We start from the raw sequence: 13,853 nt of genomic DNA, 5'->3' as shown, positions 1-13,853 counted from the left end.
TAATCCATTTTAATATTTTATTTAAGAAAAAAAAACCAGCTTCCCTCCCCTGCCCCCCCAACCAAACCCCTCAAACAAAAAGCAACCAAACTTACATCAAAACCAAAGCCATGTCTCTCTGCTTCTGCTGTTTCAGGTGCATTAGACAGCTGCTGTGCATCTTGCCTCCAGTGCTCAGGGCAGAGCATGGTTAGCCCTGAGGATGGAGTAGATGGCAGCTTGCCACTGCTCAGAGGGAAGAGGTGGTTCTGGAGTTGGGGCACATGCAGGTGGAGGCAGCACTGTTGTTGCCTCTTGTTCTCCAGTGGAAGCATCTGCTCCCACAATGTGCCTTAAAGTAATAAACTCACTGGGAAGGAATGATGAGATGTGATAAGAATCTTCTGCTCTGCCAGACCTGTGACATAAATGGGAAGGTGTCAGGGCCAGAGACAAATGTTGTGTCAAGTTGGTTTTTAGGGGTGTGTTTTGTGGTATTTCTGTAAATAGTTAAGATAGAAAAAGTGGTGATGAACTGGAACTAGAACAATTAGCCTTATCACATCTTCAGTAATGTAGTATTTTCAATTATATCTCAGGTTTTCCTTTCAGCTTTTGTGTGTTGGTGTTGTTTTGTTTTTTTATATTAAAATAACTTCCTTGCATTGACATTTTCTGCTGACATTTTTTACAGTTCTCCCAATGACCTGAGTGAAGCCAAATCTGTTCTATAAGATCATAAAATGTTAGAATTTGGCTGCCCAGGGAAGTGGTGGAATCACCATCCCTGGAAGTGTTCAGAAGCCATGTGGATGTGGCATTTGAGGACATGGTTTAGTAGTAAACATGGTGGTGCAGGGTTAAAGGTTGAACTCGATGGTCTTAGAGGTCTTTTCCAGCCTTAGGGATTTTATGATTCTAATATTCCTAAAATTTAAATTCAGTTGTTCATTGTGTATTTCTTTAACTTTCAAACAGGTTGAATGTAATTTTTACAAAATTCGATGAGGTCCAAAAATCTGGAAACATGGTCCAGACTTCAGTTGGTGAGTAGAGTACTCTCTGTTTGATCCTTTTAGCAATTTTCAGTTGGGGAGGCATTCAAATGCATATACAGCAAGCATTCTGTTAGGGGAAGCAAGAATGGTGATTGTTCAGAAATATACACAGTGCCTTTGCAACAAATAAAATGGATGTTTAGTTTGTCTGCTGTCTTTTTGTAGTATCAGGAGAAGGAAGCCTAAGTTTTGAGAAGAGAAGGTGATGCTATTAACTGTCTCCTTTTCCTTTTGAGTTACATTAGGAAAATATTTCTCCTGTTCTCAAGTCCATGTGCATGTAAGTTGTTCATAAGGTGAATTAAATAGTAATTTCAGAGAAGAATTGCCTTTTCAGTTTAATGCCCTAAAAGGCACAGAGAGTGTACACAATAATGCAGCAGTGTTCTGTTTAAAGCTCATGTTGTTTGTATTTTGCAGTTCCTAAGTGTCTGGGATTCCTCCCAAATCTGTCCAAAACCAGGACACTAAATTTGCATATTTTGTATGTTTAGGACTGATAGCCAAAGACCCTTAATCTGAGCCTTAATTCTGTCTGTCTTGTCTGAGACTAGTATTTTGCTTAGTGTAATAACAAGTGTTTATTACTGTGTTTGCAGATAAGCTTATGAGCGAGGAAATAATTTTACCAAGTATTATAAATTTAATAAGTATTGTTTAACAGTAAATTTTTGTGAGAATCCTTGGTGAGGAAATGCATCTTTCTGCTGCCAGTTGAGTAGAGCAGATGAAGAATCTGAGTTCTGCACTGTGTGTTCCCATCAACTCACACCCTCTGCAGGGCCAGGAGCAGGGGAGGTGATGTCCCAGCCATTCCCACCATGCTCTTCAAAGTCAAGAGAGCAGAGAGGTGTTTTCTCTTTTAAATAGGAAAAAACCCTTTTTCACTTCTGGCCACCATTCTTCTTGCATAACAATTTTACAACACAGTAAACTTCATCCCTGCAGAATCAATAAAATTAACTGATTTGAAAATCCTGAAATTATAGTTTGAATTATTCAGAAATGTGATGTATTATCTTGTATGTTTGGGAATGATGATGACCTAGTACATGTTCCTCTGTGATGGAATAGGCTAAAGTTATACTTTTGCATAATATGGGACTATTTTGTATGTCCAGGTGGACAGAGCCTTACAGGGGTAAAAAAGTGTAGTTGAGAAACAAATGTCCTTGTTCTTCTTTAACAGGTGGGAGGGGAAGTAAATATTTAATCCCTTAGCAAACTTGTTTAGGTTCCCAGCCTCCAGATGATTTCTCTGAAACCCCTACTCAAACTGAAACAGATTTACTGCTGACTCAACTTCTTTGCTTTCTGCTTGGCTAGGCTAAGGTGGAATTTTTGTCTTGCTAGCAGTGGAATAGAATGAACTTTCAACAAAAGAAAAAGCAATTTGATGCATCATTGTACTAGGTAGATTGCTATTGTTTGGTGTTTCTAGGAGGCAGACTTGTGATCTGAGATGTATTGCTACATCTGAAGCATCAGATCTTCTACTTTTAGGCTTCATTGAAAGTTATTTTTTCCTTTATACCCCTTTGTCACTGTTTCAGTGAAAGATTTACCCTTTTGTGCATTGAGGTCCTGAGATGTTATGATCTCCATCTTCTGACTCCATGGACAGGCTTTCAGTACCTCCCAACACAAGTACTCCTGTATTCTGCACTCTGTTTAACCTGATCTCCTGATGTCTCCCTGCTCTTGCTTGTGCTGTGGCAGGATGCAGTCTCTGGAGTCTGTGTGTGGGGTAGGATTTCTGCTCAGTAGAATCTCCTGTTTGAACATTGAGACAAAAGAGTAGCCTGGGGGAAAAGGGAGGCTGGAGGAGTGTTAAGGGTCAAAGAGAGCAAAGTGCAGGATCTCCTATTGTTCTGCCAGAACCTTTTCATCTTCCCTAGAAATGAAAAAGTTGTTCTGTAGTTGCAGAATTAAAGTAGTTCTCATTTGTGAAGTTAGTAATGATAACATTACTAATAACATTTTGTGTGTGTGTTTGAGGGGAGGGTTCAGTTTCCCTTAGTGCCATAGGTTTGGTTGTTGCTTCCTCCTTGCCCTCCAAGCACAGCACAAATACAGCATTACGTGCTTGTCCTATCTTGTGTGTCAACAGCTCTGTGCAACTTGCAGTTTATCTGTCTGAGATTGTGTAAGCCAGCAAAAGGAGCCTTATCTTCACCCACAGTCACAAGTTTATTGTGGCCTGTGAAAGACAGACAAGCTAAATTTGTCAGGTTTCTTGTGTCCCTGACACTTTCTGAACAAAGGTGACACTTTCAGCAGTTGTCAGAGTCACCAGGGAGGATGGTGATAGATATTGCACATGCAAAAGATTTGCCTTTCTCAGGAAATGGTGGAAATAGCTCAGTCTTGTTAACCCTTTGAACCTGGCAGAGTGGTTGGGTGGGTGACTGTGTGAATGTGCTTCTCTTGTGGGTAACCAGGAGCAGGCTGTTGGCTGAAAGGTCACTCATAACTGAGCACCAGAGTTATGCTGATCACAGCGAGACTTGAAAGTGGTTGTCAAACCTCTCTTAGCACAGAACACAGTGCTACTGGGCAGCTGGGGCAGCAGCTCTGGCTTCTAGAGCAGTGGAACACAGTAAAAACTGGTCTCTTGCCTCTGACACTACTGTTTGGGACAACAGTTACCTCTGCCAGGTCACTGAGGATTCAAGTAAAAGGAAGGAATTGCAGCAGCACTCTCTGTATGTCAGCAGTACTTTGGAGATTAGTGAGTTGCTCTAACTTGTTAAAGTTTTCATATCAAGTGGTTCCCAAGACACAAACAAACAGAAATCTTACAAAGACTACTAGAAAAGTTGCTTAAAATAATAGGACAGTCTCTTAATCCACAGAAGAAATCTAATGAGTCAACTCTAATCAGACTGAATTTCAAGTCTCTGAAAATAATTCATGTTTTGTTTTGGCTTATCTTTATATACTGTAGTGCATTAGTGCTTGTTTAAGTTTATCTTGAATTGTTTGATTATTTTTTTGGCTAGGCTTTGTTTTTATCATTTAGTAACACAAGAATCAAATGCATAGTGGGGTGGGGGAGGTTTGCATAGTAATCTGAGGTGTTTCATTAAGTCGGGGGAGGTTTTGGCATGCCCAAGTATGCTGCTTGTTGCTAGGCTACCAGGAGCCCTTATAGCTAGAATATGAAGTTAAAATCCATGCTGGATTTCTTGATGATTCTCAGTGCATCTCTGTTTTGTTATTTGGCATATAATTAGTCAGCCTCTTGAAGCAAAAATTATAGTTTTTCCCCCTTTGGGCTTTCAGCAAGCTAATTATTTTCTGTGTAACTGCTTTTGCTAATTATGCAGATGCCTTATTCCCCTGGGACAAATACATTTTCAGCATGAAAGAGCCAGTAATTGCCAGCTAGTCAGCTGCTGTTTTTGAGTGGCATTGTGTGATGATCTTCAGTTGGATGTGATACAGAGAGAGGCTATTGGACAGAGACTCCAAGAAATTCATGGTGTATGGGTTTCCTTGGTATTATCTGGAAGGGCCTTTACAGAAACTGTACAGGTTTTCCATAGATTTGAGTTGACTTTGAATCAGATTTGGACTCCAGAAGATGTTATGATCAAGTTTCTGTGAAGATTAAGAATAAAATAAATTATCTACTGAAAAATACAGGCTGATAGGAATCAATCACCCAAACCAAAGTTTTTAGCAACCAAAATGTTTCAGTGTGGTTTTTCATGCTTTTCATCATTGTGATTATCCTAATATGATACAAACCTTCATTTTTTATGTAAGTCACATTATTTTTCTGAGATGCATTTATATTTGTGCATGAAGGGATATTGTAGTGGTGTTCCTGTGGCAAAGGAGGGCATTGAACTTTCTTGTTGATGTTGAATTTTGACTCACAAGAGCAAGATTTAGGGACAGTGGAGGTGGTAGTGGTCTTGGGCTGGAAGGAAATCAAAGCAGGATCTTAGAGCCAGAATTCTGGAGCTGAAATCTCTCCCCCACGGGTACTTGTGGAGTAAGGTGAGGGGAGGATGCAATTTTGGTAGCTGACTGCATGAGTGTGTGTTCTAAGAGTAAGCAAGTTAATTAAAACAGTGCTGAAATAAAAGACATGATAATTTCAGTTACTGAAAACATATGAAGAGGGAGCAATGCTACTTTTCAGTAGAACTGCTTCTATTTGGGAAGGTGTACAAGACAAATATGCTATTTACTAAATGAATTCTGTTTGTGAAGTTGTGAACTTGGAGTTAAATAGATGAAAACTGGAGCTATTTTAGAGTCCTGGTTTTTTTGCTGGTAATAAAGCTGAGTCATTGGAAACTATTCTCATATTTATTATATGAAGGAAAACCACCCACATTTGCCAAGTGGTGCCATGCATCTGAGGGTGGAATATTGTTTGTTTGTCAACACACATCAAGCAGCAGAATTGCAGATGGGAAGGAGTGACAATTGTCCAGGATAACAGATATTTTGAACCAGTAAATGCTGCACTGTGCTTTTTTGCATTCATACCTTCTTGTGCAATTAAATTGCCATTATGGCTTGCTCTCTATTAATACAGTTCTCACGTTGGAATACAAAGTGAAACAGAAGATTGGTTTAATTGACTCAGCATTTTTAGGGCATGAAAAAAGCAAATAAATGCCTCTTCACCTGTGTGGGCCGAGAGAGAGCAGCAGTGTCTGAGTGATATTTGAATGAACACCATTAATTGATAGTACATCCTTGTGGAAGGATGTACTATCAATTAATAAAATGTATAAATGGACAAGAGGAGCTCTGCTCCCTTTCTGACAGCTTTGTAAATAAGCATATTGCTGACATTCTGGCATGCAGCAGGGGAGGGGTGTGAGCAGGCAGGCACAGGGGGGCACATGGAGCTCAGCTCATGCTGAACAGGCTTTTATTTTGGAGGAGAGGTGGCAATCGCCTGCTAGGTCACACAGCAAAGGGGTGTAGGAGGCTGGCGAGTTTGCTGGTGATTAAGTTGCTGAGAAACATGTACTGAGAGACGGCTGCTCCCCAGCACAGCGCCCTTCTCCAGCAGCTCCCCAGCACTGCAGAGAATAATGACTACAGGGAAAGGTAGGTGCTAATGAATGTGCCACGCGGGTGGATGTGTTTATTTGTTAATGGCTGAGTATTCCACTGCTCTGCTTCTTTCTAACGGTGTGTGGAGACTGAAGCAATCTTGCAGTAAAAGTGGAACTTAAAAAAAATAGTCTGCAAGCATCTGTAGCCTGGTGTCATCAAGCTCAGTTTAAGATTATATAAAATATGATAAATGGTCTGTTTGATGGGGTGAAGAAAAAGAATGTCTGCTTAAGTAAGGGACCAGAACAGGTTGAGAGAGGTGAAGGACATGAATTTTCAGAAACCCTGCTGATCTGGGTTGTTTTTGAGTGATCTCTGAGACTTCCATTTCCTAACTGTTTCCTTTTGCAGCACCAGTTGGGAAGATTATTTAAATCGGTTATGAGTACTTTTGAATTAGCATTGAATCATAGTTCCAAGAATGTACCAAATAGAGATACCACTTTTTTTTAACCTGTATTTTGTGTTTCAACTGCGTTTCTGTAACAGGATGTCTGTGGTAGTCGGTGAGGCTGTATTGGGATTTAGTGAAATGGCAAGGCAGAGGAGCTCTGTATCTGTTCACCTGTCAAGAATTAATTTCCAGGAGGGAAGCATAGATTGTATTTATTTTTGGTACAGAAGAAGCCTGTGCTTTTCATCTGAGCTTTCAGAGGAGATGATTTCTGTTAGCCATCTTTGTAAAAGCTCTTCTCCTTTTTCTCTCGAGTCTGTGTACCTGTTGTCTTTTTGAAATCCTTCCTACACTGTGGATGCAGTAGACTAATTTTAGGGAGTCTGAGTCAGTCGGTATCCAAATTTTGTAGACGTTGGGTTTGTATTGCTATTTACTGTCTCAAGGTGTGAGTTAATTGGCAGGTTTTTTTGTACCAGAACGTGGAAATCTCCTGGGCAAATTGAATGCTGTGGAATGAATACTGCATGCTACAGTATGTGCCATTTATGTGGACAGATCTTTATTTTATGCTTTTGGAACACTGTTTTCCAAGGCAATTGCTGCATGTATTTTCAGAGGAAGCAGTGGATACATATATGTGGTGTTCCTCGTTCACCATCAGTACATGCCTCCCAATGCCAGGAAATTAACACAGAAACCTGTCTGGGCTGGTTCTTCTCCTCATGAACTGCATCACCTGTACTATCTACAGATGAGAGACCTTTGCACTCTGGCTCCTCCTGTCTCTCAAAAGAGGAGCTGAGATTAATCCATGATTTTTCCAAAGTTGGAATTACGTTAAATAATTAATGTACTTCATTGTTTATTGCAGAAAGCAAGCATGTCAGTGAAGTGTGATGATTTCATCATGTTGGGAACTTCTCAGCTTTAAAAGATCAGCTGGTGGAATGAAGAGCCTGGGGCAGTGGTCTAGCTGATCTTATCAGCTGGGAAATGTCTGACCTCCAGGTCACTGCTGGTTGTCTGAACTGTAGTAGTAGCAAATGTCAGAAGAAAAGTACGTGTGTAAGTTGTTAGTGTATTGTGAATTCTGGATTGAATCCAAGTACCTTCATCCAGGATTTCCTTGCAGAGAAGACCAGGTTGTTTCATCACTTCCCCTAAGCCCATTGGTTTTATATGAACACACAAATGTTCTTTTGGCAAAGCTTTGGTGTAATTAAGCAGAACCACTTTACTACCAGCATCACTAACAAACATGCATAAATACAGGCTGAAGGAGTAGGCAGTTAAAGGATGAGATGCTGCTGTTTAGTGTGGGCTTCATGAGTAAAAGATTAATGTGCACCGTTCTATTATTACTGATGGAAGTTAAATGCATCAATGTCCTGCACATGTGGAGATGAATTTCTTCATGCAGGGCCTGTTCTCTTCTTCGCCACTGGTAAAGTACCATGTGTATCTGAGCAAACTCCGTGGCTGCCTCAGGAAACACATGCAACTTAGAACACGTGGCAAGTATGAATTTGTAGTCCAGTGTTCATAAAGAATTGGAATTAGAAAAAAATCCTACACCCTTCCCTCCCAAGGAAACTGAAGTAACATCTGGTACAGCTGTGGAGGTGATCACAGTTCAGGAATGCTTAATAGCTGATTTCTCTGCTATGACCTTTTCTTTCAAATTCTTTCACCTGTTTTGGTGTCAGGTTGGTTTCACCTCTAAAACGAAGCCTTAAATTTGCAGTGGTCCTTAAAGTCTTTGCACCAGTTTAGTGGTATTTTCCTGTGCTGTTTTTCCCAGCTGGCTCTCCTTCGTAGTTGTTCTGTCAGAAAGAGCTTGCAGTCAAAGATGGAGCATTAATAACTCCAGTGACATTTTTACATGAAAGGACTAGCTAAATCTTATGGTTTTGATCACTTAGCTTTGTTTATGGTACACAGAATCTTCCAGGGGCAAGTTCATCAGTAGGATGGTTCATACATATGCTTGTGCACACACATATTGATCACTGTCAACATAGCAGTGATTTTAAGTCAGCCTTTTAATTCTCAGCAATTCTCTGAGCAATGGGAGTACAAGCTATTCAAATATCATAGAGGAAGACTGGCACACTGAAGGGCAATCTGGTGGGAGTACAACCAATCCTATGGTTGTACACTGTGCAGATTTGTGACGTTTATTTGGGTTGTGTTTGTGTTTCACACACACTGACTTCAACACTTGTTGGGGGTACATAGTAGAGTACTTCTGTGAGCACAAGTGAAGGTATCACAAGCTTTTTGCTCCTATGACAATAATTACAAAATTGTTCTTGGCATAGAAGTCCTTGCCTGAGGCTCACAAATAGTTCAGTTTCCAAGAAAGTGGTGGAGGAGTAGGTGTCTTTCTTTTTCCTTTCTGTATGCTGGCTGGGTGCTGGAGAGTAGTTTCCTAATAACTACTTCTAAATGAATGCTCTGGGCTGTTTTTATATAGAATCACTGTCCCAGTTAGAATTCAGTTGCTGTCCTTAATCAGCTGCCTCAATGGTAGCCAAAGACTGCTTGAGGAAGAGATGAAATTTCTTGCACCTCTTGTGGAGCACTTTGATAAATTCTGTGCTGCTGCTCTCATTTATTTGATGAGATTTATTTTCAGGTTGAGTATGTAGCAAGTGGACTGGGTTTAGCTGCTGTAATTAGCAGCCTCTGAGGACAGCAGTCACTCTGTGGTAATTGGTGAAATACAGGATAGGCTTTTATGGACAGCAGAAGTTCATGAAACATATTTCTCCTACCAGCAACAAATAACATCCCTGTTCCTGTGTATTGTAACCACAGTAGCTGCAGCTGCCATAACTGTGAGGTTTTATTAAAGAGTCTAGACTGAAGAGCACCTGGTTGATTTCTAAAGAACCTGAGACCCAATACCTGGAAGCTTGAAAGTCCTCTTGTACCTAGTTACTTTCTCTTTTCAGATCATTGACCTTAGGCTGGATGAGATAAGACTGCTGAGCCCATTTCTGAGGAAGACTTACTAATACAGATGGTATATCCAGTTTTAACATGCAGTGGTAGAACAAGACCTGCCCTTAAAGCCATGTTAGTGGGGGCATGAAGAGGAGCTTTTTCCAAAATGCAGGAGTGGACAAGTGCTGGATTGTTACTCCAGAGGGGAGGTACAGGGAAGGCATTGTCTGTACTTGGCCCTGGTCTGGCAATACACTGCCTTCCTCCTCTGTTATGTTTGGCTGAAGTATTTTGTTTGTAGCTCAAATACAGTGATGTGAAATAGAACAAAACTGAGCAATAATAATAAATGCATCCTATTTTTGTAGTATTAAGACAGCAAATACTGCATAATGACTGGGTTTCTTCTGCCTGCTGAAGGAATTAATTCTGCCCTGCTGCTCTGTCAAAAGAATCCTTTTGTTGCATTGTGCTAAGCAGTTTGAGTATCTTTTTTTGTTTATTCCCCTGAAGCCCCAAAGCTGCAGACAGCCCTGAATAATCCTGGCTAGGTTTACACCCCACGTGTAGCCTGCAGGGATCTCACTGCAGACAAATCTTCATGAGGAAAGCAGCTGATGGCTGCTGCTTTGCAGGTGGCCTTCAGATTCAAGCCAGGTGAATTTTATCAAAATTTATAAACAATGCACTACAGAGGAAGAGAGAAATACCTTCATTCACTATGAAGTGTCACCTGAACTGCTTTTTTCAAGACTTGCAAAACCTATAGCAGCCATATTTCCAGAGCTGTTCCCTTTCCTGTGACACACCTAACCTGCCTTCTTTCAGAGCTTGTCAGTGCACAACAAAATCCTTTAGATGCTTGACATAGATGTGTCTGGTATGAGGTGCAGATGCTTATGTCTAAGGAATATGAGACATATCTGGGCTTCTTTGGAAATGAATGCTTGAATGCAGAGGTAGAAGAGAGAAATTTACACTGTTCTTTTACTCCAGATCTGCTCCCTTTGACACCAATGGACTCTTTCTAATTATTTCCATGGGAGATGAACAGTCCCCTATGTAAATTTCTGGTACACTGTGTTATAAAAAGCCTTGTTATGAGTATTCTAGGCATGAGTGCTCCTAGCCTTCCACAGGGAAGGGGGAGATAGGAGTTTCAGGTATGAAACAGTGTTGGCACTGCTGCTGCTAGTGTTTATGCAGTTGGCAGCATGGTGCTGCCTTCACCCCCATGCAGTGAGGCTGTTCCCTTGGCTGTGGTGTGGGTAGAGGAAGGATGTGTACATCTTTAAGAAATGCATGTCTCACGCATACGTCTCTGCCCAGCAATGGGACTCCTGTCTAGTGAGCGCTGGCTCATAATGAGGCCTGACATTTCTAATTAGGGCAGCTTTATGAAGAATGGGTCTAACTCTGTTCTCCATCATTTATGTTTCTTCCCCTGAACTCCCCCCAGCTCCTGCTGGGATCAGGGGCAATCCCAGAGGCAGCCCTGGAGAGGCAGGGCTGGGCACACTTCTCCCCTGCTGCAGCTCTGCCAGTGCACTTCAGCTCCGATTTAAGCTCCTGCTGTTTGAGCTCTGTGCTGGGCAGGAGCTGAATCTGCAGAGGGTTCTAATCACATGGAGCTTCTGTGATGTGGAGGGACAGTCACGCTCCTTTTCACTGGAGACTTAAATAAGATCTGATCCCAAGCTTCCACAGGCAAAATATTTATGCACCAGCACGCTGAAACTTATTCTCTGCTCCCTCCCCCTTAAGAAGCTCCATACTTGTCTCTAGTGCTTTCCTTAGATGTCTTTTTTTTTCTTTTCTTTTTGATGTGTGCACTGGATTTTTTCTCACTGCAGTGGGATTTCTCCAAAGCCTCTGTATTGTAGGTCTTTGTATGCACATTGTGCTCTGTGCTTGCTGCTTTCCTTCGTGGCTCTCCCTGAAGCCTATTTATTCTCATGGGCTCTAAAGCAGGCTTGTCCCTATTTTTGTCCTAACTATTTCTTGTTTGCAGCAGCACATTATAAGGAGCTCTGTTCACTCTGCTGAAAGTGTGGGAGATGTGACAGAATACTGGGGCCCTGGAGCTTTGTGACAGAGCTGGACTGTGCCAGGTCCTGTGTGTTTTGTATAGAGCAGGCCGGGCGCTCCATCAGCTGCAGCAGAATGTTCCCTTCAGGGCCTCCGTGGGAGCATGTTATGTTTGGTCCTTTCCACAGCTTCTTCCCAGGAAAGCTGCATCACAGAGCCATCTGAAACACCATGCTTACCATACCCTAAAAGCAGTAAATAGTTCCTGTTAGAGGTGAGAATGTACCTGAACTGTGTTTGATGGTGCTCTGCACCCTTGGCCAGCCATGGTCTGACCAGTGTTTGAAAGCAGGTGATCTCTGCTCCCTCATGGCATGCAGGGGGTTTCTGTGACACTGCCCACAGGATAAATGCCAGTAAAAAGCTGTGATGAGCAGCCCATCTTGTAAATTTTGGGCTGGAATTTTGACTTTCCTGTACCTATAATGCATAGACCACTAATTCCAGAAAACCTCTGAATTAGAAGTAGGGTTTTTTTCATCAAGAGATTTTCAGTTGGTTTCATGCAAGTTCCAGCAGTCCACATACTTTAGGGACTGAGAGGACAGCCTTATGCTTGGGGTTTTCTCCCATGTGTTGATATTTTCCTTCACTTTGAAGATAGTGCGTGAAGCACTGGAAGAAGTTGCCCAGAGGATCTTCATCTGTGGAGGTTTTTAAAATTAGCCTGGAAGTGTTCTTGAGCAATACAACTTTGTCAGCCCTGCTTTAAAAAAGGAGGTTGAGTCACTTGACCTTCAGAGGTCCCTTTAACCTAAATTATGCCATTATTTCATTTTTCCTCCTGTAGGATGCAGTAGTTATGGAAGATCTTCAAACTGATTCAGTGGTTTTTTTACTCAGTACTTTCTAGCTCTATGTGTCAGTGAGCTGAAGGCAAGGTTTGCCATTTGAGATTGTGTCTGATATTCAGCTCTCCAGTTTATCACGAGTGGTAACAGGGCTAAAGGCAGAAGAGAATGTGACCTCAGCTAGCAACACAGCCTGATGTCAGCATGAAAAGGCTGCAAGCCACAACAGAGGCACCTCTATAAATGGCAGCATGTATCCCTTAATGCACATCCTCTGCTGATTTGGTGTTATGCTAGAATGGGTGATAATGCTTCACTTAAATTTTATTGGTCTGTCATCAGTGTGACTGTCAAGTTGCACATGGGCATTTTCAGTGAAGCATTAAGATGCAAATTACTCTTTGATTTTAATATTAAGAATTTAAAACTTGATACTTAAATGTGGATATAGTCTAACTGTTTATGTGAAGAGCAGTTTGCTACAAATTAGTAGGTGAGCTGTATTTTGTTCCATTTAATCTTCATGCCATTCTTCAAAATACTATTATTAGGAGTCTCCTGAAACTTCACTTGTAATGGCACGCTTTATTTCGCAGACAGATCTCTGTATTCCTCTTCCCTATGTAGACAGCCTAAATATTTCTTATAACTCAGGATGTTTGAATTCCTTTTCTTCATCTCAGTAAGGTTTTTTGCCTTCTTTCCTTGTAATATTTGGAAAAGGAAGCTAAGTAAGCCTGGTTTAAATGTAATCTAGATGACTAACCTAGATCACCTCAACAAATCCACCTCTATTCCAAGCAGGAATTATCAGTGGTTCTTTGTGTCAGTGGGAGAGGCTTTCTAGATGAATTAGAAGAACCTGTTTCAAATATTTAAAAACTAAACACAAAATTACTATTAAAAAGGAGGGACTGGAACTTCTCCAGCCCATCTTCTTGATTCTGTTTTTCAGTGAAGACTTCATCAATTCAGTCTCTAGCTGTAAAGAGGAGGAAGTATGTAGTGGACAGCCTTGAAGCTTTGCATGGGTGAAGAGGCAAAGCAGACAATTTGAGTTTATGCTAATTGAAGCATTGACTTCTTATGCACATCCTTATGTAAAGGTTTTATTGAAATTCCTGCCTCCCAGTTAAAAAACCCTGAATTTACTTGCTTTCAATCTCTGAGCAAAACTAAAAGTGAATCTGTAGTTGTCTGTTACGTGCTGTGCTTCTCATGTGCCAGTTCCTCTGTTTGCTAATTCTTCTTTAAGTGAAGGCAAGCACAGATGGTTGCTAAAGAGAACCAGATGATTTGCCAGCATGGTGGTGTGCTTGCAGGAGTGGGACTTGGACAGGCCTAAGGCTGTTTTGTTGTCATTGCTTTGAGTTTGAAATTTTCATTTAGAAAGTTGAAATTCCTAAGTTTTGCCACCATCTTTAGTTTGTGGTGTGATTCATTTATGGGTTTTTTAATTCTAGCAAGATGCTTGCTGACCTTTCAGTCATTTGTTGTTAAGAA

At 41.2% G+C, this 13,853-nt stretch overlaps 1 protein-coding gene across 1 annotated transcript in view; it reads left to right on the top strand.

The window, feature by feature from the left end:
- CLASP1 (cytoplasmic linker associated protein 1) overlaps nucleotides 1–13,853 on the top strand; it is a 170,684-nt gene that overhangs the window by 48,972 nt on the left and 107,859 nt on the right. Inside the window, exon 8 of the mRNA XM_054515484.1 lies at nucleotides 958–1,025. Within this exon, the coding sequence (XP_054371459.1) occupies nucleotides 958–1,025 (68 nt within the window). The remainder of the gene's footprint in view (nucleotides 1–957; nucleotides 1,026–13,853) is intronic.

The sequence above is a fragment of the Molothrus ater genome, chromosome 7, assembly GCF_012460135.2.
Source record: "Molothrus ater isolate BHLD 08-10-18 breed brown headed cowbird chromosome 7, BPBGC_Mater_1.1, whole genome shotgun sequence".
Taxonomy (NCBI): Eukaryota; Metazoa; Chordata; class Aves; order Passeriformes; family Icteridae; genus Molothrus; species Molothrus ater.
Note: the sequence above shows the minus strand (reverse complement) of the source record. Positions and strands in the feature narration are given on the sequence as shown.